The sequence below is a fragment of the Tubulanus polymorphus genome, chromosome 10 (assembly GCF_964204645.1).
Source record: "Tubulanus polymorphus chromosome 10, tnTubPoly1.2, whole genome shotgun sequence".
NCBI classification, from domain to species: domain Eukaryota; kingdom Metazoa; phylum Nemertea; class Palaeonemertea; order Tubulaniformes; family Tubulanidae; genus Tubulanus; species Tubulanus polymorphus.
In genome coordinates this window covers 671,495-691,937 of record NC_134034.1, presented here as the reverse complement: position 1 = coordinate 691,937, position 20,443 = coordinate 671,495, and the positions used below count along the sequence as shown (strand labels likewise).

General features: G+C 40.4%; 1 protein-coding gene across 1 annotated transcript in view; it reads right to left on the bottom strand.

The window, feature by feature from the left end:
- Positions 1–10,051: 10,051 nt before the first annotated feature.
- LOC141911780 (SCO-spondin-like) overlaps positions 10,052–20,443 on the bottom strand; it is a 33,129-nt gene continuing 22,737 nt past the window's right edge. The window contains exons 20-40 of the mRNA XM_074802819.1: positions 18,119–18,301; positions 17,530–17,676; positions 16,600–16,838; positions 16,182–16,266; positions 15,914–16,084; positions 15,185–15,361; positions 14,847–15,017; positions 14,518–14,688; positions 14,189–14,359; positions 13,859–14,029; positions 13,434–13,574; positions 12,930–13,165; positions 12,647–12,740; positions 12,381–12,506; positions 12,035–12,276; positions 11,639–11,729; positions 11,254–11,424; positions 10,943–11,065; positions 10,503–10,738; positions 10,207–10,289; positions 10,052–10,124 (exon numbers count right to left, since the gene is read on the bottom strand). Of these exons, the coding sequence (XP_074658920.1) occupies positions 10,212–10,289; positions 10,503–10,738; positions 10,943–11,065; positions 11,254–11,424; positions 11,639–11,729; positions 12,035–12,276; positions 12,381–12,506; positions 12,647–12,740; positions 12,930–13,165; positions 13,434–13,574; positions 13,859–14,029; positions 14,189–14,359; positions 14,518–14,688; positions 14,847–15,017; positions 15,185–15,361; positions 15,914–16,084; positions 16,182–16,266; positions 16,600–16,838; positions 17,530–17,676; positions 18,119–18,301 (3,224 nt within the window). The 3' untranslated portion in view covers positions 10,052–10,124; positions 10,207–10,211. The remainder of the gene's footprint in view (positions 10,125–10,206; positions 10,290–10,502; positions 10,739–10,942; positions 11,066–11,253; positions 11,425–11,638; positions 11,730–12,034; positions 12,277–12,380; positions 12,507–12,646; positions 12,741–12,929; positions 13,166–13,433; positions 13,575–13,858; positions 14,030–14,188; positions 14,360–14,517; positions 14,689–14,846; positions 15,018–15,184; positions 15,362–15,913; positions 16,085–16,181; positions 16,267–16,599; positions 16,839–17,529; positions 17,677–18,118; positions 18,302–20,443) is intronic.

The following is a 20,443-nucleotide window of genomic DNA, read 5'->3' as shown; positions in this document are numbered from 1 at the left end:
CTCTGTCTATTACTGCGGTAAAGTTGAATCCGGTAAAATATTACCCCGAGTTGGTGTCAAATATCGAGTAAGGGGTTTGTGGAATATATTAAATGGACCCATGTCCATCAACCAGGGGTTGTGGTACAATTGTCAATGGTGATAATGGTTTTAAAAATTTTTCAATTATTGCAAAGTGAAATTTCATGAGCCATAAAAAGTTCACATCAATTCATTATATCTATATCTGTCATTGATAGCCGGATTATTCGATACAGACGTTGATATCCGTGAATGCAACAGGAATGAAAATGAAACATTAAGGGCCAAAACTAACGATAAAAATATATCAATTACACAATAATCCTTGATTTAACGATAGTTCAAAATGATATATCATTTAATTTTACCGCCTGGGATGATGTATTTTACAGCGCTGTTCAGGCTCATTGTAAAAGTAGAATATTTCCACTGGTTTTGATTCCAAGAGAATTATCAAACGAAAACGTATAACACAACTATTACAACGTAAAACATTTATATATTGAGTTTGTTCGTTTATTTTGACATGTGGTTATATGAACGGGAATCACTCAAAGGACATATCTCCGCTTCAAATCAGAGTTTCTAAAAAGTGCCCGGGCAGGGTATCAGATCCTTCTCCTGCACAGTTCCAACCAAAATAGAAATGAAGCAACCAGCACATTCATTATTCAGCTACGGCCCCTGGTGTTGCAATTAATTATGCCTAAATGAAGCTTAGTATTCAAAATTTCTTAGCATTTCATTTAACACGGTCCAGGAACCAATTTGCCGAGTTAGAGTTAACTTGGAGTAAAAACCAGCTTATTTTCGATAGTCGAACGTAGATAAACTTTGGATTTACTTTCATGACTTTAGCAATATTTAACCGAGATATAATAAATCTTACTGCACTTACTTTTTCAATTGAATCCTATTCGCTGCAGCTCTTAGCATCAATTAGATAGATATCATCATCCTCATGTGTTTTTGGAATGATAACCTCAATTCCAATTGGTCAGACCGTCGAAAACACGGACCAATCAGAATGGCAACAGACTAACAAGTACATGGTCAGGTTTATTTCACCGATTAAGGGTAATTCAAACAAATAAGAAACATACGTGGTGAAATGCACACAATTTCAATCAAGCACAATAACGAATGAGTAAGAAAATGGAGCCTTCAGCGACCGAACCCTTTACTTAGATGACTATCTCTGACGCTCTGTCACAGGGGACTATCTGTAAAACTATATAATCAAAAACAAACTCAACCATATTCAATAAAGGTGGCCGAATCATAAGAGTAAACTACAGTCCTTCTTTTCGGGTTCTGTTGGGCTTTCATGGGATATATGACTGGGCTTATCAATGGTTACGCCATTGTTGTTATTGTCAGACTACCTGCGTGGATGCTTACGCCGCACATAAACTATAAATAGAAGTTATGTAAACAAACACGTGGGGAAATCTAAATGTGCCTTGGCCTTGAACTCTGGCAGGTGCAAAAGTTATCTAGAATACCTTGACGTGTGTAGGTACGTAAGCAATCCATACATGGGTCGGTTGAAGAGATATGGACCTGCAAACGTCACCATACAGTAAAAAGATATACTAATAAGGTAGGCAGCGTTTTGCTGGAAAACAAATAGCACAATCACTTCATTCTGAACACGGTATTTCACAGGAAGTCTGTGCTGGTGGTGGTGGCGTTGGTGGTGGTGGTGGTGCTGCTGCTACTACTAGTGCTGGTGCTGCTGATGTTACAGCCGCTGCTGATTGGGACTTGGAGCAACCAACAGCGACTTTGTCTTGAGTATCAAGATATGCTGGAAGTTCACTTAACTGATCCCTGCCAAAAATATACATCAACTCCTTTCCATTCAGAAATATGATTTACAAAACACCAATTTCTCCTAAATTAAAGTGATATTAATATGTTGCAATAGTCCCCCACTAGGGCTAATTTAGATTGCGTAAATTAATCGCATGTACTAAGTTTTATTTGCCATGAGGGATTACACACAGGTCCTCACTAATTAATCCATATCAATATTCATCACCTACATCATACATAGTGTCAACCGTACTTAGCGGCGTTACTGTGGATTCAATGATTCATATAGTCTATAATTCATTGTCAGTCTGTAACCTGTTTTTTAATTTACATTTCTCGGGGGAGAGGGTGTGGGTATTTGACTTTGCGGCAATCCTTCACTACAGTTCAAAATAGATATGAAAACTCTGGTTTATTGAGACAACATTACTGGTCGCATTGATACCAATTAGAGGTACGTGGTATGTGTTTAAAAGATTAAGCGATTTTTACTCTTTTCAACATGAGAAGATTAAGCTTTTTGGTAAAATCCCTCAATGTGTAAATTGGATATAAAAACGATGGTTTATTCAGGCAGCACGGTTTTACTGGTTGTATTAAGTCAACTGGATGACTCGTAGGCATATTATTCATATTGTAGGTAATGTTTAATGATTTATGAAAAATGAATTAATTGTATAATCAAACAAATTAAGCACAATATATCCTCCCAATCCACCCAAAAAAGGTTACAATACTAAAATGAAAATAATTATATACCGCATGATTACACAGGTAAAAATTGGGAATTTGTGAAATCAAAACGTCACCGGATTTGTTGGACTGAAATACATGTAAAAGCGATTTTGTTCCGGCGAGAAAAATCTATAATGTTTGAAAGCGCATCGTATTTGAACGCCAGACGATACGATGATTACATAATGTGTTAATGTAGCATCACATGCATTTAGAAAGCGATCGATCGATTTCTGCGCGGCGTCAACTCAATCCACGAGACAATAATCATCCACAGAGGGATAGCATGCACAACATAATGATGCTTTTAGCAATTTGAGAAAAAGAAACTTCGACCAATCAAAAATCGTAGTAATAGAAATACCTCGTTGAGTGGAGAACATAGTGCACTGTATATTTGTTTGTCCTGGGGTAATACAGTTTGATTCGTTATGTAATCTCTGTAGGAAAAGATACCTTACTCAATTTTAACAGTCGATAAATTTGATATCGTCGATAGCGAGGTCGGATCTGAAACAGCAGCAGCAGCAGCAGCAGCAGCAGCAGCAGCAGCAGCAGCAGCAGCAGCAGCAGCAGCAGCAGCAGCAGCAGCAGCAGCAGCAGCAGCAGCAGCAGCAGCAGCAGCAGCAGCAGCAGCAGCAGCAGCAGCAGCAGCAGCAGCAGCAGCAGCAGCAGCAGCAGCAGCAGCAGCAGCAGCAGCAGCAGCAGCAGCAGCAGCAGCAGCAGCAGCAGCAGCAGCAGCAGCAGCAGCAGCAGCAGCAGCAGCAGCAGCAGCAGCAGCAGCAGCAGCAGCAGCAGCAGCAGCAGCAGCAGCAGCAGCAGCAGCAGCAGCAGCAGCAGCACAGCACCACCACCACCAACAACAACAAGTGACATGTTACTGAAGAAATTAACAATATTTATCAGAAATTACCAATCCGTCACATCAGCAATTTAAAATGACGTAAACATTTCTTTTACAGAAAGTAAGAAACAGTAGTTATCTCACTCAGAAAGTTGCTCGCTGAACGCTACTTTTTCTTACTTTTTTAATAGTTCTTTTTTCAGAATTTAATTAATTTCACTGCGTATTTTACATGTTTCATCATTTTCAAATTATCAATTTTCGGTGAAATAAACTTGACCTAGTGCTTGTACCAGTTTATCACCGATTCTGATTGGTCCGTATTTTCGATTGCCTAACCAATTAGAATTGAGATCTCATCATTCCATTAACACCTGAGGGATGATCTCTATCTAATTGATGCCCAATGCTGCAGCGACTAGGATTCAATTAATGTAAAGGTTAGTGCAGTATCTAGGGTTTCAGTATCGGTAATATTTCAGTTTTGGTAGTGGTAGTGGTAGTGGAAGTGGTGGGAGTAGTGGTGGTAGTGGTGGTAGTGGTAGTGGTAGTGGTGGTAGTGGAAGTGGTGGGAGTAGTGGTGGTAGTGGTGGTAGTGGTAGTGGTAGTGGTGGTAGTGGAAGTGGTGGGAGTAGTGGTGGTAGTGGTAGTGGTAGTGGTAGTGGTAGCTGTAGTGGTAGTGGTAGTGGTAGTGGTGGTAGTGGTAGTGGAAGTGGAAGTGGTAGTGGTAGTGGTAGTGGTAGTGGTAGTGGTAGCTGTAGTGGTAGTGGTAGTGGTAGTGGTGGTAGTGGTGGTAGTGGTAGTGGTAGTGGTAGTGGTAGTGGTAGTGGTAGTGGTAGTGGTAGTGGTAGCTGTAGTGGTAGTGGTAGTGGTAGTGGTGGTAGTGGTGGTAGTGGTAGTGGTGGGAGTAGTGGTGGTAGTGGTGGTAATGGTAGTGGTAGTGGTAGTGGTAGCTGTAGTGGTAGTGGTAGTGGTAGTGGTAGTGGTAGTGGTAGTGGTAGTGGAATTGGTATTGCTTAATCAGCTACTGACCAAGTGGTTTATCAGTGACAGGCGCACGGGGTGGAGGGGGAGGTAGATAACTACCCCACCAACATGCCCCCTGCGTATACCATTCCGAATGGGATCAGCATTTCATTAGTGAAAAGGTTTAAGTCTAAGGTCAATTGTAACCGGGAAATGTAGAACACGGTCGAGCTTTTCAGTTCCGAGTCAGCGATAACTTGTACTTAAAATGAACTGTTTAAAACTCGGAAAAGAAATCGATCTAATTTCAACTTAAGGGTTAACTCTTAGTAATGAATTCTGCAAAATGGTTCTTGGATCCGGGTTAGCAAGGTTCAGAGTGTTGATTGGTTCGTTTCTAATTTGGTTTTGAACTGTCAGCGGGAGGGATCTGAGACCCTGATTTGAAGCTGAACGATTCCCGTTGATATAACCGTTGGTCTAAATAAATGAGCAAACTCGGTATATACACCGGGTATAACGTTGTAATAGTAAGTTTAATACGTTTATGTTCGATAATCCTTTTGGAATCAAAACCAGTGAAACTGATTTTTTTTGGACGATGAGCAGCGCTGTAAAATATATCAACCCAGGCGTGAAGATTGGATGATATATCATTTTGGAATTAATATCGTTACATCATCGTTATAAATACTTTATTGTGTTGTTGATATATTTTGGATCGTTAGTTATTGCCTTTATTGACAATTTCATTCACGATACAGATTACTGTCTGTTTGGAATGAATCAGCTATTACTGACAGATATAGAAAGAATGAATGATGGAGACTTTTTATTGCTCATGAAATTTTACTTTGCAATTATTGTGAACATGTTGTAAAACCTGTCGCCAGTGACAACTGTAACATAACCCATATTTAGTGGACATGTGAACACTTGATATATTCCACAAACAACCCCTTACTCGATATCTGACACCAACTCGAGGTAGAATTTTACCAGTCTCAACTTAACCGCAGTAAGAGACAGAGTCTACTGTATTTCATAAACTCTTACTCGGTATTTGACACCAACTCGAGGTAAAATTTTACCGGTTTCAACTTTACCGCAGTAAGAGACAGAGTCTACTGTATTTCATAAACTCTTACTCGGTATTTGACACCAACTCGAGGTAAAATTTTACCGGTTTCAACTTTACCGCAGTAAGAGACAGAGTCTACTGTATTTCACAAACCCCTATACTCGATATCTGACACCAACTCGAGGTAGAATTTTACCAGTCTCAACTTAACCGCAGTAAGAGACAGAGTCTACTGTATTTCATAAACTCTTACTCGGTATCTGACACCAACTCGAGGTAGAATTTTACCGGTCTCAACTTTACCGCAGTAAGAGACAGAGTCTACTGTATTTCATAAACTCTTACTCGGTATTTGACACCAACTCGAGGTAAAATTTTACCAGTCTCAACTTTACCGCAGTAAGAGACAGAGTCTACTCTATTTCACAAACTCTTACTCAGTATTTGACACCAACTCGGGGGCTAGAATTTTACCAGTTTCAACTTTACCAAGTCCGTATGGCAGGTTTATTGTAAACATGGTACTTTGTGTCACATGAAATCAATTAAGTAGCTAAGTTCTAATTAGCAAATGGCTCTACTAATTGATCAAGGTGGCTATGAATATTAATTAGCATTGATTCAGCGTAATAGCAATGCAACGTACAGTGGGTAAAGTTTCATCTAATCGGCCAGTCACATGTTTCAACGGGTATTTATCTTTAACCCGAAAAATAATTCAAATGGCAGAGAGGACTTCATGATTAATTGTTATAATGGAGTTTACCATCGTAGTTAACGCCAGTTCACCAGATCAGCTCCCGAATAAACTACCAACTGTAATGATAATATATTCTCTTATATAAATAGCGCGGTTATAAAATCTTAACATGCGCGGTTTACATTCTAAAACTACACTGTAAATGTAAAGATTAGAAATTAATCTTAGGTGTTGATAATAAGAAAAGTTTTCAATTTTTGGATTTGAAGCCTGAGACAGAGATGGAGACTCCTGTTACGCTACGAGGTATAGTTCATTCTAAAGAGTAGGAGTTGAATAGTAAAGCGACCTCCTTCTATTGTTGCTCAAAGAAAACATTTCGGAATTTATCATTTTCGATTTAAGCGTGGGATTTTCTATATTCAAATGGACTCAGAGCGTTTCACCGCAGGTCAGGATACTTTACCTAGACGTAGTTTATTTCATATATTTCATATATTCCGGATGAGGCTGAAGTGATTCGGTGAAATCGATCGTACTGTTATATATCAGTTTCAAGGATGAGTTTTGTAATTTTCATAGCTATATCGATCATTATTTTGACTCTCTACCAAAAGGTTATAATTGAGTTACAGTCAGGGGTCAGTTGCTCATAAGTTAGTTGGAGTTAGATAACCAGTGGGTAGTTGACATGGTCACAATTAAAACTCAATCGTTACTATGGTATTAATAGGTCAGTTATCTTTAACCAAAATTTGAGCAACTGCGTTCCCAGCCCTATCATTTTTCAGTACAAACCTATAGTATCAAATCGATTATTCGTTTAGATTAGATATTCACAATGGATTTCTCGATGTTGCTGTTGGTCACGTGGATGTTGAGTGTTTCCGGAGATGAAAATCGCCAACGACTTTTCAGAGCATCTCCAAATTGCGCGCACATGAAACCGGTTAATTCTGGGATGTTTCAACCGAAGGAAGTCTTCGGTGATTCTGAATATCTGCGCTGTTTTAGACGATGCACCGCAGACGATCGCTGTCAATCAGTCTCATACTCCGAAACAAACCGGATGTGCCGCCATTACTCGCGCACTTCCGATTCGAATTGTACGGGACTCGAACCCACCACGGATGATACGATGTTCTACGAGCAACGAACGGTAATTCATAATTTTTTCAATAGGGATTAGATTTGGCACGCGACGTTCGCGTGCTGGCCTTGACATTTTATGACAATCTGTGCGTTCGCATATTTGGTCGTCTATTTCACTTCAACTTAATATCTACAAAAACCATTTTCAACTGATTTGTTACTTTTTTCTATATAATCTGTGTTTCGTTTTTCATGTTTAGGAGAACACTGAACCTGGTCGATACGTGTGCACCAATAGTTTCATCGGACCGGATTGTCAGTATTACACTAACGGTTAGTTTCAAATAAAAGCGGCCATCTTGGATCACGTGCGAGTTTGGTCGGATCTCGCGAGACTTCGACAATATTTCGACCACTCGCCCTTTCCCTTCCCTCTCTGGTCTCTTCCCACCTTTACCACTGCCTCGCCGCTTTACTTGAAAGTTTTGACTGTAAAGTTGCATCGAGTTAGGGTTCGAACCTAAAAGGAAATTTCAGTCGATTTGAATATGCACGAATATATTAATTTTCAGACGCGTCGCAATTTTTCTCGATGGACACGATCGAAGGCAATAAACTCATAGGCGCTCAATTGAACGGCACATTTTACGGATCGGGCTACGGTCTGGTCGCCGGACCATTCTCCGAACACGCACTGCAGATCCGGAATACTGGATACTTGAATTTCGGAGACGTTCGTCATCTGGGTTGTTTCGGGGGAAACTTTACGGAATGCGGCGCGGACGGTTTTACGATGATGTTCTGGTTGTACGTGATGAATGAGAACCCGATTTTTGAGAATCCGCTATGCTCGAGTTGTGACACGATATTCTATCTTGGTAATGGCGGCCATACAAGCGGATCGTACGGTTATTCGGTATTCCACCAAGCCGGTTATATCCAGATGAGTATTCGGCATTGTTTCGGCAATAAATACGGAAAACAAAGACAGATTCGAGTCGCTAGTCACACACATATCGGTATCGGCTGGGTGCACGTGACTGCCACGTGGAATCGTCAGCAGGGGGCGCAATTGTACACCAACGGAACTTTAGGTAACGTTAGTAAGATTCAGACCCGCTATGTGTTACATATACTTAAAAGAGCAAGAGAGAAACTTGTTTATAAAATAATTTCATCATTTCATCATTGAATTAATCAAAAATATTTTGGAATCTTTTAAGAAACCATGTATAAGAGTATCTAAATGATTTACTGATTAGCCTGGATGCCTCCCACTTTTTATTATTTTCTTCACACCTGAACTCTTGAACGAGTTCATGTGTCTTCTTTTTTTACTTTTTTTACTTCTTTTTTTATTATTTCGAATACTAAACTCTTGATAAAATATTTTCATTTCTTAAACGTCTAAATTTGATAATATGAAATTATATATTCTTGAAGTTTGAGTGCAGGGCTATTCTACTTTTAGGTAACGTTGCACACGACGGTGATCTGTCAGCTAATTGTATCTCTACAATAAATCAATGCACCATTGGAGCTCTTGCCGGGCGAACTAACACACGACACCCGCTTATAATCGATGATCTCATCTTCTGGGACGGCGTTAAAAGTGACGAATTCTTACGAAGCATTTGGGATTATTACCAACTTGCTTAGACCGCCGGTTACTCCCCCTAGTGGTCGAGTAAAAAACAAACAGATTTCACACGTGAAAATACTGAGATCATCCCCGGTGACGCCTCCTAGCGGTGTGTACACAAACTGTCATTCGATTTCAATCTCGTTCAAACAATTTGTGTGGATTTAAAATTTGTAATTTCGTGCGCAACTGCGTTCTAGATACTGAAATCGTGCCCGGTGTCTCCCCCTAGCGGTCTGTACCGCCACTACCCCCTAACTAACAGCTATTATTGTTCGCGATTTCCTCGTTACTCGATGCATGTGAAAAAAAGGAAAATTCCCGTAATATTGATTTAACGCTTTTGCAATTGATGCGATGTTTTTAGTGTTTTGTCGTGTTAAATCGCTCGACCGCTTTCCATCCGTCGCGATCATTATTCAAATAAAATTTGAAACACGCGATTCGTATTTGTCATCAGATGATTGCAGGATGTTTTTCCATTGCAGCAACTATAATGGGTTTCTCTTTGAATATCATATCTCCGATAACTTCGCAATCAGAGGTTAGGTTCGAACCCCAGCATTAATAGTTGACGATTTCGCGTACGTACGCGCATAGTGACCACACGCTGGCCTTGACGTCACGAGTCACACGTAAAGAGTCACATCTGAGCTCTGTCGAACTGGGACAGGGTCATTCCGTTATCGATGCGTCGAAATCCAAATGACTAGTTGGGTTCGAACCATGCTATTAGTTTGTTGTCACATAGTGAACGTTCGGAGAACCATCAGGTTCAAATCGAGCCTCTATTGGAAGCAATTACGAGAACCAAATGGAACAATTAAGAATTACTACCGAAAGCGACATCTGGCGGGATATTTGTGGGTCCTCATCTTGTAAACATTTCCGCATTATTTGCGAGTTAACAATTATTGATGTTTTAATCTGTTAAATGACTTTAATCATCATTGTATCATCTGTATTTTCTCATCAGCCTCGAGAAGCGAGGTGTTTTAATTTTCACCCGACATTGATGATTGGGTTGTGCAAGTCCCCGTCCGTGTTTTAGTGCCCCAAGCTCTTTGGAACCAATCAGGTTCAACCAAGCTTCTACCAACAATCGTAAACCCAAAATGAACGATAAAGAGGTAATTTTGGAGAAAGTATTTGTGTTTTATTTTCAAATTTAGTGGACACATCAGATTTAACTTCTCTCAAAGCATGATGTAAATCATGAATCGAACTGGAAATGAAATAAAATAGTACAATATACAAGTATTCAGAATGGATTCGTTATTAAATCTCTTTAGGAAAATATACCTTACTCATTTTAACAGTCGATAATTTTGATATCATCGACAGCAATGTCGGACCTGTAACTGCTGCCTACAATTCCGACAAATTTCACCTGGAAAGAGAGAATTGGAAGATCGTATTCGAGGACCAGTTAAACAACTATTACCTTGTGGAGCAAATTGAATATTAAGGGATAGAATACGTTAAAATGATGCATTTTTTCATAATCAGGTTCTGAACCTTGACATTATTCAAATGAATATCTTCAAATGTAAGCATATTGAAATTAGTAATTGCATTTTGAAACTGTTTGTAGAGGTCTTACTGTGAATGTTCCCGTCGATACCGGTATCGATTTCTCGTGCCAACTATTGCCCTGGTTTCCGGAGATCCTCTCAATTTCCGCAGAGTCCCTCATGACTTTCAGCGAGCCCATATTAGAACCGTACATGTGATAGGCGAATTGTAGACACTTTCCAGCAGAGTTGACGGTAGCAGTTTTCGACATTGTAAAAACATCCCCTGGACTCATACTGGACGCTTCCACGTACATGTAATAACCTAGATATTGTACATGAGGCAGTTTAATATTCAGTGATCAGACATAACGAATCAATATAGCTGCAAGGCAGCAATAACGGCTTCTCAGCAAAGCAGGGTTCGAATCCCAACATTCCGTGAATCTAAAGGATTCTATCTGTGACATCTATCATTATCATTATTACTATAGTCAGAGTGTCGGGATATAATATATTCAAAGCTCACCCCATCCAGATGTGTGATCTCCCCTTGGTCCTGTCTGAACAGAAGGTGTTGGTTTTCTGTAGCGTCTCCACTTTTTCGGCCCGGACGTTTGCCAACCATTGTATCCCTTCTCAAAGTCGGAATCTATTCAATAAAAGGCACATATACAATTTGTAGTTTGTATCCTCGACGATCCATAGTAAGAGTTTGTGAAATACAGTGGATTCCGACATTTATTCAGAGGTTTAATTTGAGAATAGAATTCTACCTTGATTTTATACAAAATGATTCTTTTGCAAGAAAGGAAAAGATACTCGCAAGTTGAAACTAACCGAAACAAGATGGCATCGTACACGACTCAGTCTGTGTGTCACTACCCGAACAATCACTTCCTCCGTATTTCGGTGCTGGGTCGTTACACTTGCGAGTTCTAGTTTTCTGACCAGTTTCACAAGTAACGCTGCAAGCCGAGTACGGGGACCACGGTCCCCAATTCCCGTTAACTGCGAAAAAACAACAACAACAAAATGTTGGTTTCCACAAACCAGGTGAATATCGATAACATAGTTCAAGAAGAAGGGCACAATTTCTGATAAGACTAAGAGAGGAGTGACGTATCATGATTAGAATTGAATCTAAACGTCACTACTCTCTAAGTTTTGAAAACAGCTTAATCTAAACATATTCTTTGTTTTTGAAAAAAAAATGTTTGTTTACCTGGTACAACCTCTGAACAGTCGGTGAATGTTAAATCATCAATGGCGATATCAGACTTATAAGAGTCACCAACTACTCCTTTCATATCAACCTGTTCAAACAAATAAACTCAAAATCGATTAATGCAATAACAAACAAACCACAAACGAAGAGCTGGGACCGGACTGGACTGCAGTCTTAATGGGCTGCGCAGCTAGTCAGATTGACCAGTCTCAGCGCGTTTTTGATCTGTAGCCAATCTTATTACTTGAAACCAGTATATGAACATTTTTGGATTTTGACCGTACGTTCACTGGATCCAGTGAATTCACTGGCTTAATCTGATCTGGATTCACTGGCTTAACTTGTAAGCATTAATTCATCCATCTTCAACATATAGTTAATTAACGTGTTTACCGTGATATCAGAACCGGCAGCTATTGGAACTATTTCATTCTTCCATTCATCGCCCTGATCACCTTCAATCTCAAGTTCTTCATTGCCGTTCACTTCTACGATCAGTTTTCCCATATCCTTGCCGTACATGTGATAGTAGAAATTGAAACATCCATCGCTGGCCAAGTCCAGTCCTTCCAGCCGTAAAATAGCCTTATCATTCTTCCTTTTGCCTGATGTCTCCATATACGCGTACTTACCGGCTACAAATCAAATTAAACATAATTTTACTGAATCGTTGAAGTCATCGAGAACGAAAAGGTCGTCACTAGTAAACTGAACACGTTGTTTATAACGAGGAAAATACCTAAATTGCCGAATCTATCTTTACTTGGTCCTGTGTTATAAGAAGGGGTTTTCCCGCGGATTATTTCCCAGTTCAGTTTACCGACATTTTTCCAATTTCTCAAACCGGTATCAAATGGTACATCGTCTGTAACGGAACCGAAAAACCAGTTTTAAACCTAGTAGACTTTAACCTGGAGTCGAATTGATCGGTTTTAAAGAGATGGGGACGATGCATTATGCATACATACAGTGAACGACGGTAGAAACGAAATGATTGGTGCTTACCTGTTGGCTTTATTCTACAATTTGCTTCTAGTTTGATATCATCAATAGCCATATCAGATTGATAACTGCGTCCTCGCTTACCTTGGATCCGTATCTATAACAGAACATGGTAAAATAAATAACTGTACGTGCTTGCACCCGGTACCTCATCCTCTGTGCCTGCATCCTGCCACAAACCCTACTGGCATCCTGCACCCTAATGTACCCTGTTCGATCCCACTGCACCCTTTATTGCACTCCACTCTCCTCGAATATATAGCTTACAATAATTCCAACTACTTACTTTCGCAGACCCACTGGGCACAGGGGCGGATCCTAAGACCCACTGATTTCCAAGGTTGCCCCGACTGACGAATGTTTCTTCCCCGTCGACTAACACGGATAGTTCACCCATTGATGTACCGTACATATGGTAGTAGAAGTTCAGACACTGGTCGCTGTTGCTCGTAAATTCTGTCGTTTCCATAACGATTTTCTGATTTTTGCGCAACGGTGAGGCTTCCATAAAAACGTAATGACCTTGAAATATAGGCGCACATAATTAAACTACGTGTACACAGAATTCGATGACGTGTACACAGAATTCGATGACGTGTACACAGAATTCGATGATGGCTTTTCCTTTCGAATCTTAATCGTCCACACTTCAGATGTATTTGGTACATCGCCCAAGGCATATGTTTAATTGAAAAAGAACTAGAAACACCAAACATAGAGGTTCCAAGTTACAGATTGATGCGTCATGTAATAAGTTTAACTTATACAAATCAAATGAAAAATAACTAACCGTCTGGTGACCTGAGAGTGTGATCAAACGTGGGACCAGTCCTGTAAGACGGAGTTGTACCTTGCCCGATATTCCAGGTAGGGCTACCCACAGTGCCCCATTGATCGAAGCCATTCTCAAAATCTGTACTCAGCTGAGCGGCTGTAAATAAACATACCACTCAACAGTTTTACATTTTAACACGCATATGGCCTCCAGAAAAGTCAGTTCCACAATACATCATTATCTTTGTATAGAGTTGAAATCAGTCGTTCTAAATGAATTCTTGACCCTGGAACCGGTGGAGAACTCTGTTTTGAGTGTTAGGTCCAAGCTTGTAACTCATCTGGGCTTTATCCCTTATAGATTAGTTTTCTTAGTGACATAGATAATCAGCATAATGTATGCAAATATTAGAATTTTCGAATTAAAATTAACTTATTTACCTGGACAGGCGCCATCGTTACAACTGATAGACTCACTGGCATCACCCACACAAACAGCTCCACCATTCGACGGAGCCGGGTTTGTACAAGTCCTCGTCCGTGTTTGAGTGCCGTCTCCACACGTGACACTACAACTTCCGTAATCACCCCAGTCGCTCCATCCACCATCAACTACAAGTAATTTAGTCATCAATAGCTGGTATTCATGATTCAATTGAATATTATGAATTTTCTATGTAACCATAGCTTGTGTCGTAGATGGATACTTTCCATATTAATTTAGCAAACATTGATATCCTCTGGAGTTGAATTGAAATAAAAAAACACTACCTGGGCAGGCGCCATCGTTACAGCTTGTAGACTCACTGGCATCACCAACACAAACAGCTCCACCATTCGACGGAGCAGGGTTTGTACAAGTCCTCGTCCGTGTTTTAGTGCCATCACCACATGAGACACTGCAACTTCCGTAATTTCCCCAGTCGCTCCATTTACCGTCAACTACAAGTAATTTAGTCATCAATAGCTGATATTCATGATTCAATTGAATATTATGAATTTTCTATGTAACCATAGCTTGTGTCGTAGATGGATACTTTCCATATTAATTTAGCAAACATTGATATCCTCTGGAGTTGAATTGAAATAGAATACTCTACCTGGGCAGGCGCCATCGTTACAGCTTGTAGACTCACTGGCATCACCAACACAAACAGCTCCACCATTCGACGGAGCCGGGTTTGTACAAGTCCTCGTCCGTGTTTTAGTGCCATCACCACATGAGACACTGCAACTTCCGTAATTACCCCAGTCGCTCCAGCCACCATCAACTACAAGTAATTTAGTCATCAATAGCTGATATTCATGATTCAATTGAATATTATGAATTTTCTATGTAACCATAGCTTGTGTCGTAGATGGATACTTTCCATATTAATTTAGCAAACATTGATATCCTCTGGAGTTGAATTGAAATAGAATACTCTACCTGGGCAGGCGCCATCGTTACAGCTTGTAGACTCACTGGCATCACCAACACAAACAGCTCCACCATTCGACGGAGCCGGGTTTGTACAAGTCCTGGTCCGTGTTTGAGTGCCGTCTCCACACGTGACACTACAACTTCCGTAATCACCCCAGTCGCTCCATCCTCCATCAACTACAAATTGATCGTGATATCTGCTAATTTGCACGCATTATGTAAATATCTTTACTTTTCCCAATTACCCAATCGTTTAAGTTACGTACACCAAATATAACTTTATTTGCATAATATGTGTAAATATCCAGTTGAATCTGGAGTTGAATTGAAATAAATAACACTACCTGCTGGGCAGGCACCGTCATTACAGCTTGTAGACTCACTGGCATCACCCACACAGTTGGCGCCACCATTCGACGGAGCCGGGTTTGTACAAGTCCTCGTCCGTGTTTTAGTGCCGTCTCCACAAGTGACACTACAACTTCCGTAATTACCCCAGTCGCTCCATTTACCGTCAACCACTACAATGATTTAAATGTTGTGATAATAAAACCGTGTAAAAGCTAAAGAATATAAAAAGCGGTTAAGAACTATTCCGCTAGATGGCGCGCGTGTTTATAACAAGTGATGAAAATATAAGACCTTCAGAACGTTCTTAACCGGCCATTCAATGCATCGAAGAGTATTTCCTGTTTTCAGGATTCGAACCTGCTAGGAAAATGAATACCGCCGCAACGCGGAATGTAAGCTAATCGATGACGATGTTTCTCGCGCAGAAATGGACGAAAGCAGAAAGGCACGCCAGCGCGATTATGAATTTTATCCTGAATTCGCAAGGATTACCTTATGAAGCAAGTGGATATTGATCCTACCCGAAAGATGGCTGCACCCCCTGAATTTTGATGGAATTCTATTCGGTGAAATTGTTGTTATCATTAGAAGGTTAACCGCAAGCTGAAGCGCATTTTGTATAATTCGGTTTTGGTGAAATTGTTGTAAGCTTTAGAAGGTCTCCCGTAGATGGCGCTGCAGGTTAAGCAGGGATGATGTGTTTGATTGTTAAGTCGCATTACCCCCGCAAACCCCGTCGTTACACGATGTCGTTTCGCTGTTTGGACCGACACAGTTCGCGCCGCCATTTTGCGGGGACGGATTCGTACAAGTCCTCGTCCTCAATTTAGTGCCATCGCCGCACGTAACACTACAACTTCCGTAATTTCCCCAATCGGTCCAGACTCCATCTCCTGGGAAAGTGAAGAAGGTAATAATTTAGCATCAGGGTTTTTAACTGTCCGATTCAAGGACGTCGATCCGGATGCCTTGGATATTTCCGGAACTTACTTTTTGGGGGACAATTTACAAATTTGATGTCATCGACACAAATATCACCTCGAAAGTCGAGACCCCTGGTGCCGAGAATTTGCATCTGAAATGATTAATGTCAATGTTTATTTCACGATGTCACGTACATGCCCTTCCCATCCAGACCTCTAGGCCTGAAATCATCCTCATCGTCGTCAAGTGTTTGTAGTTCATTTTAATCAAAAATGTCTCAGATGAAGCACTGAACACATATGAAGTGTCGATGGTTAGTTTTTAAGAGTTAATGCTTATTATCTGGTGTTTGAAGTCCATTTGATAAAGAGGTGATGAGAGACTGCCTGAGGACAACCAGATCTATGGTGGTGGACTGATGCATGGTCCGACTGTTAAACCAAGGTCTAATTCTTCCTTGCCCTGCTATGAATACATATCTTACTGTAATATCATCTCCATTTGGAACCGTCATGATGGCCTCTTTCCAACCTTCACCTTGGTTGCCGGATTTAGTGAAGATAGTGTTGCCATTTGCCGTTACGCTCAGTGTATTGATCGTCGCGCCTCGCATGTTATACCAAAGATGCATTTTACAAGTAGCACTTGACGTCACTTTCTTCAATTCGAGAATAGCCTCGTCGTTTTCCTCTAAGTCTGATGCCTCGATGTAGATGAAATGTCCTGAATGAAATAAATCCGAATTCACTATTCATGCATATAATACATATGCTTGTTAAAAATGGCGTAGTTTTTACGTTACGGTTTCAAATAACATTTCTACAAAATAAATGAATAACGATTAGCAATATTTCTTATAAACCATACTCCGTATACTGTCTACAGAGCTAGATGGTATTTACAAATTAAAAAAATGCCTGAAAAGAAATGGTTTAAGCTCAGCCTTGAAAGAAATCACAGCAGTACAGGATTCAATAAAGCATTTCGTTGGATAAGAGCTGCTGAGGTGATCATGAAATTGATCGACGATAGTAGACATCAGTATCAGAACAGTGGACTGATTATTCTGTACTTAATTTGCCAACAAGCGAGTTTCCTACAGTGCTGACTAATAAATACCCGAAAGTGTTGGAGATGATTTAAAAATTATGAAAAACTCCACCCTAGTGTGTTGAATAACGGGAATACCACTATAGTGCGTCTACACCGCGGTGCGGTGTATCGTTAGTTACTAATATATTTCACTATGTTTAACAGGTGCTGCCATCTTTAAATATGAATAAAAAGCAATTACTAATTCCATCAATCCACCCTGATTCTGTTTACTAGCAAAGTCAATCACTGATTTATACACCGCACTGCGGTGTAGACGTACTGAAAGGTTAAACGTGATTGATATCATTCGCAACTTTACCCGTGTTGTCCTGCAGCGTGTGGTCATCATAAGCACCGGTGTAACTAGATGGCGTGCCTTTATTTTTGATGATCCAAGTAGCTCCCGTCGTCCCCCCCACGTCTAACCACAAATCGTAATCGCCATGTTCAAACTGCGAACCGATTCCTGGAAAACACGATGGCAACCTCATTTATCAAAAAGCGTCGCAATTGGAGTTCATGTCATTATAAGTGTAGACGATTAGTTTTTGAAAGTGTGCTGATAAAATTTCTAATATCTGGTGTTTGTAGTTCATTTTCAATTGGAAATGTCTCCCGTGAAATACTGAACACATGGGAAGTGTGGACGATCAGTTTTTGAAAGTGTTCTGATAAAATGTATCTCGGAACAATGGTGATAAAGTATAGTATCTCCTGTCTGAAGGGCTGAGGATGATGAGTCCACAGTTTTATAATACGGACGATCAAAAATTGTAACAATTGTATAAAAGGATGGGGATTCCGGCTGAAGGTGTGCAGCCTGATGGGATGCGAGTTCCAGACTCTGATGGTATTCATTAGATACACAGTTCTAGACTGTGATATAGATACCTAAGTTTGATATTTACCCACTTCACATAGCGCTGTCAAACAGTCAACTGTTTGTGTTTTGTCACCGCTGCAGTCGGCGCCATTATTTTTCGGTGCAGGGTCGTTACAGCTACGAGTTCGTGTTTTAGTTCCAGGTGTACCGCACACACCGGTGCATGCAGTCCACGTGGCCCATTTCGACCAATGCCCGTCGATTGGCGCTGCGTGAAAAGATACCGCGATCACAAACTAATTCATAAGTAGGAAATCTATTAACATTTAAAAGATAGATAAATTATGCAAATAAGTCTTTATAATTAGTGTCAATATGCAAAACGAGGGTCTGTCGAGTATTCTGTGATACATTCATGGCTACACGAAGGACATTCCGCGCAATACACGTAGAACATCTTAGACGGATATCTAGTGCAAAAGTATTAATCTTTAGATGTTAGATTGGCTTATACCCGAAATGAGCTACGAATGGTCTTAAATCTAGGCCGTGATTGCACAAACTCTGGACTTCGAGTTGTGAGCCATGATGAACGTGTTTTTATTTACCGTTACATTCGGCCTGCGTGCAGGCAACTGTTTCCGATTCGACGTCGTATTCGTTCGTATTTGGACAGTTGCCAGTGAAACAAAAACGTTGACGTGTTTTTTTACATTGCGAAGTACACGGTGATGACCAAACTGACCACGTCGAAAGCTGATCACTCTTGTCTGTAAAACAATGGAAAATTATTATCGCAAATAGATACTCAGATACTAACCCACGGTTCAACAGTTATCCAAGTATATATCGCTTAATTAAAATAAACTGAATACATTGAGTTCTACTGTTGGGACTGGATCCTGAGTCAAATTAAACCCACAAGATTGTGGAATTGGATTCAGAGACAAATAAAATCGCATCAGGAACTTTGAAGTTCTTGTATCTTCGTTTTCGAAATGAAACGATCATGTTTGGTTTAGGTTAAGACCTACCGTTTTCGCAGGAGTAGAAAGCAAGTACATCTAAAATATCAATATCACTCAGTCCGGTTCGTTGTCCGATCGTAGCTCCACTGAGGCTGTTTATAGTTGGTTTCCCATTACTGGAGAAAGCATATTTGCCGTAATGCATCAGACTATCGTAATCATAAATGGTTCCATGAGTGTCGACGGTTCCCGGCGATTTGCGATCAAAATTGTGTTCTTTACCTATGAGTGAAAGAGCAAAATCATTTAAATAGACAGTACCGTACTGCGGCAAGTGGGGATCAGCTATAGTCACTAGCGGTTATTCGGTGGTCGCACTTTAATCTCATCCACAAAACAATCACAAATACTTAATTTCATTTTACCTTCCTCGATGTTTTCCCACATGATCTCAACGTGTGAATCGCGATCCGGTCTCGACTGCTCGTGATAAAATCCTGCAATTCAAAATTGAGTCTCTTCATTATACTCGGCATTAGAGTTATCAAAACGATCCAACAAGAATTTCAGATAGAGGGGGTGGGAGAGGGAGGGCCTGGAGAGGGAGAGCCAGGAGAGGGAGAGGGAGAGGGAGAGCCAGTAGAGGGAGAGCCAGGAGAGGGAGAGAGCCAGGAGAGAGTCTTACCCAAAGCATGCATTATCTCATGTTGAATAATGCCGATGCTTTCACAACCTCTCCCGATCGATACGTCCTGGCTTCCTGATTGGTAGTAAAGCTGCCCTATATAGGACCAACAACTGAAGTATAAAAAAGAAAAAGATGTCAAAAATAATGTTATCTGATTTACTAAACATTCTTTTTATACAGAATTATTGGCAAAACGAAGTCCAAGTAAGTATTCACAGATTTAAGTTGTAAATACAAAATTCCATATTTTGTTTTAATCTAACAGCTATAATAAAAAGCACTTTGATACACGTTGGCTTTCCACGAGGAGATTTTGTTACGATCCAATCCAGGCGTTAAAACATTTTGTCATAAACACATCCAGTAAATACTTCAGTCATGGACAAAAATGGCGCTTAATCAGTGCAAAAGCCACTGGAGTCGCCTCGAACCCGTCCCTGCGGCGCGGCGGATCCAGGATTTCAGGGAGAAGGTGCACAAATTAGGAAGGGGGCTCATGTGCACCTGGATCTGCCGCTGCCCTGGAACCTCCCTGGGATCAACATGATTTAAACTCACCCTGATCCTTTATAGAACCGTAACCAGTTTGTATCGCTGTCAGTTTTCTCGGTAAATTTCAAACAAGTTTTCGCCTCGTAGCCGTCCATTGCATCTCTGATTAGAGTTTTCGTACCTGTCGAAATATTCAAAATGATAATTATTTAGAATAAGTGCAGACAATTCTTAAGTTGTTTGGCTATAGAACTAAAATGAG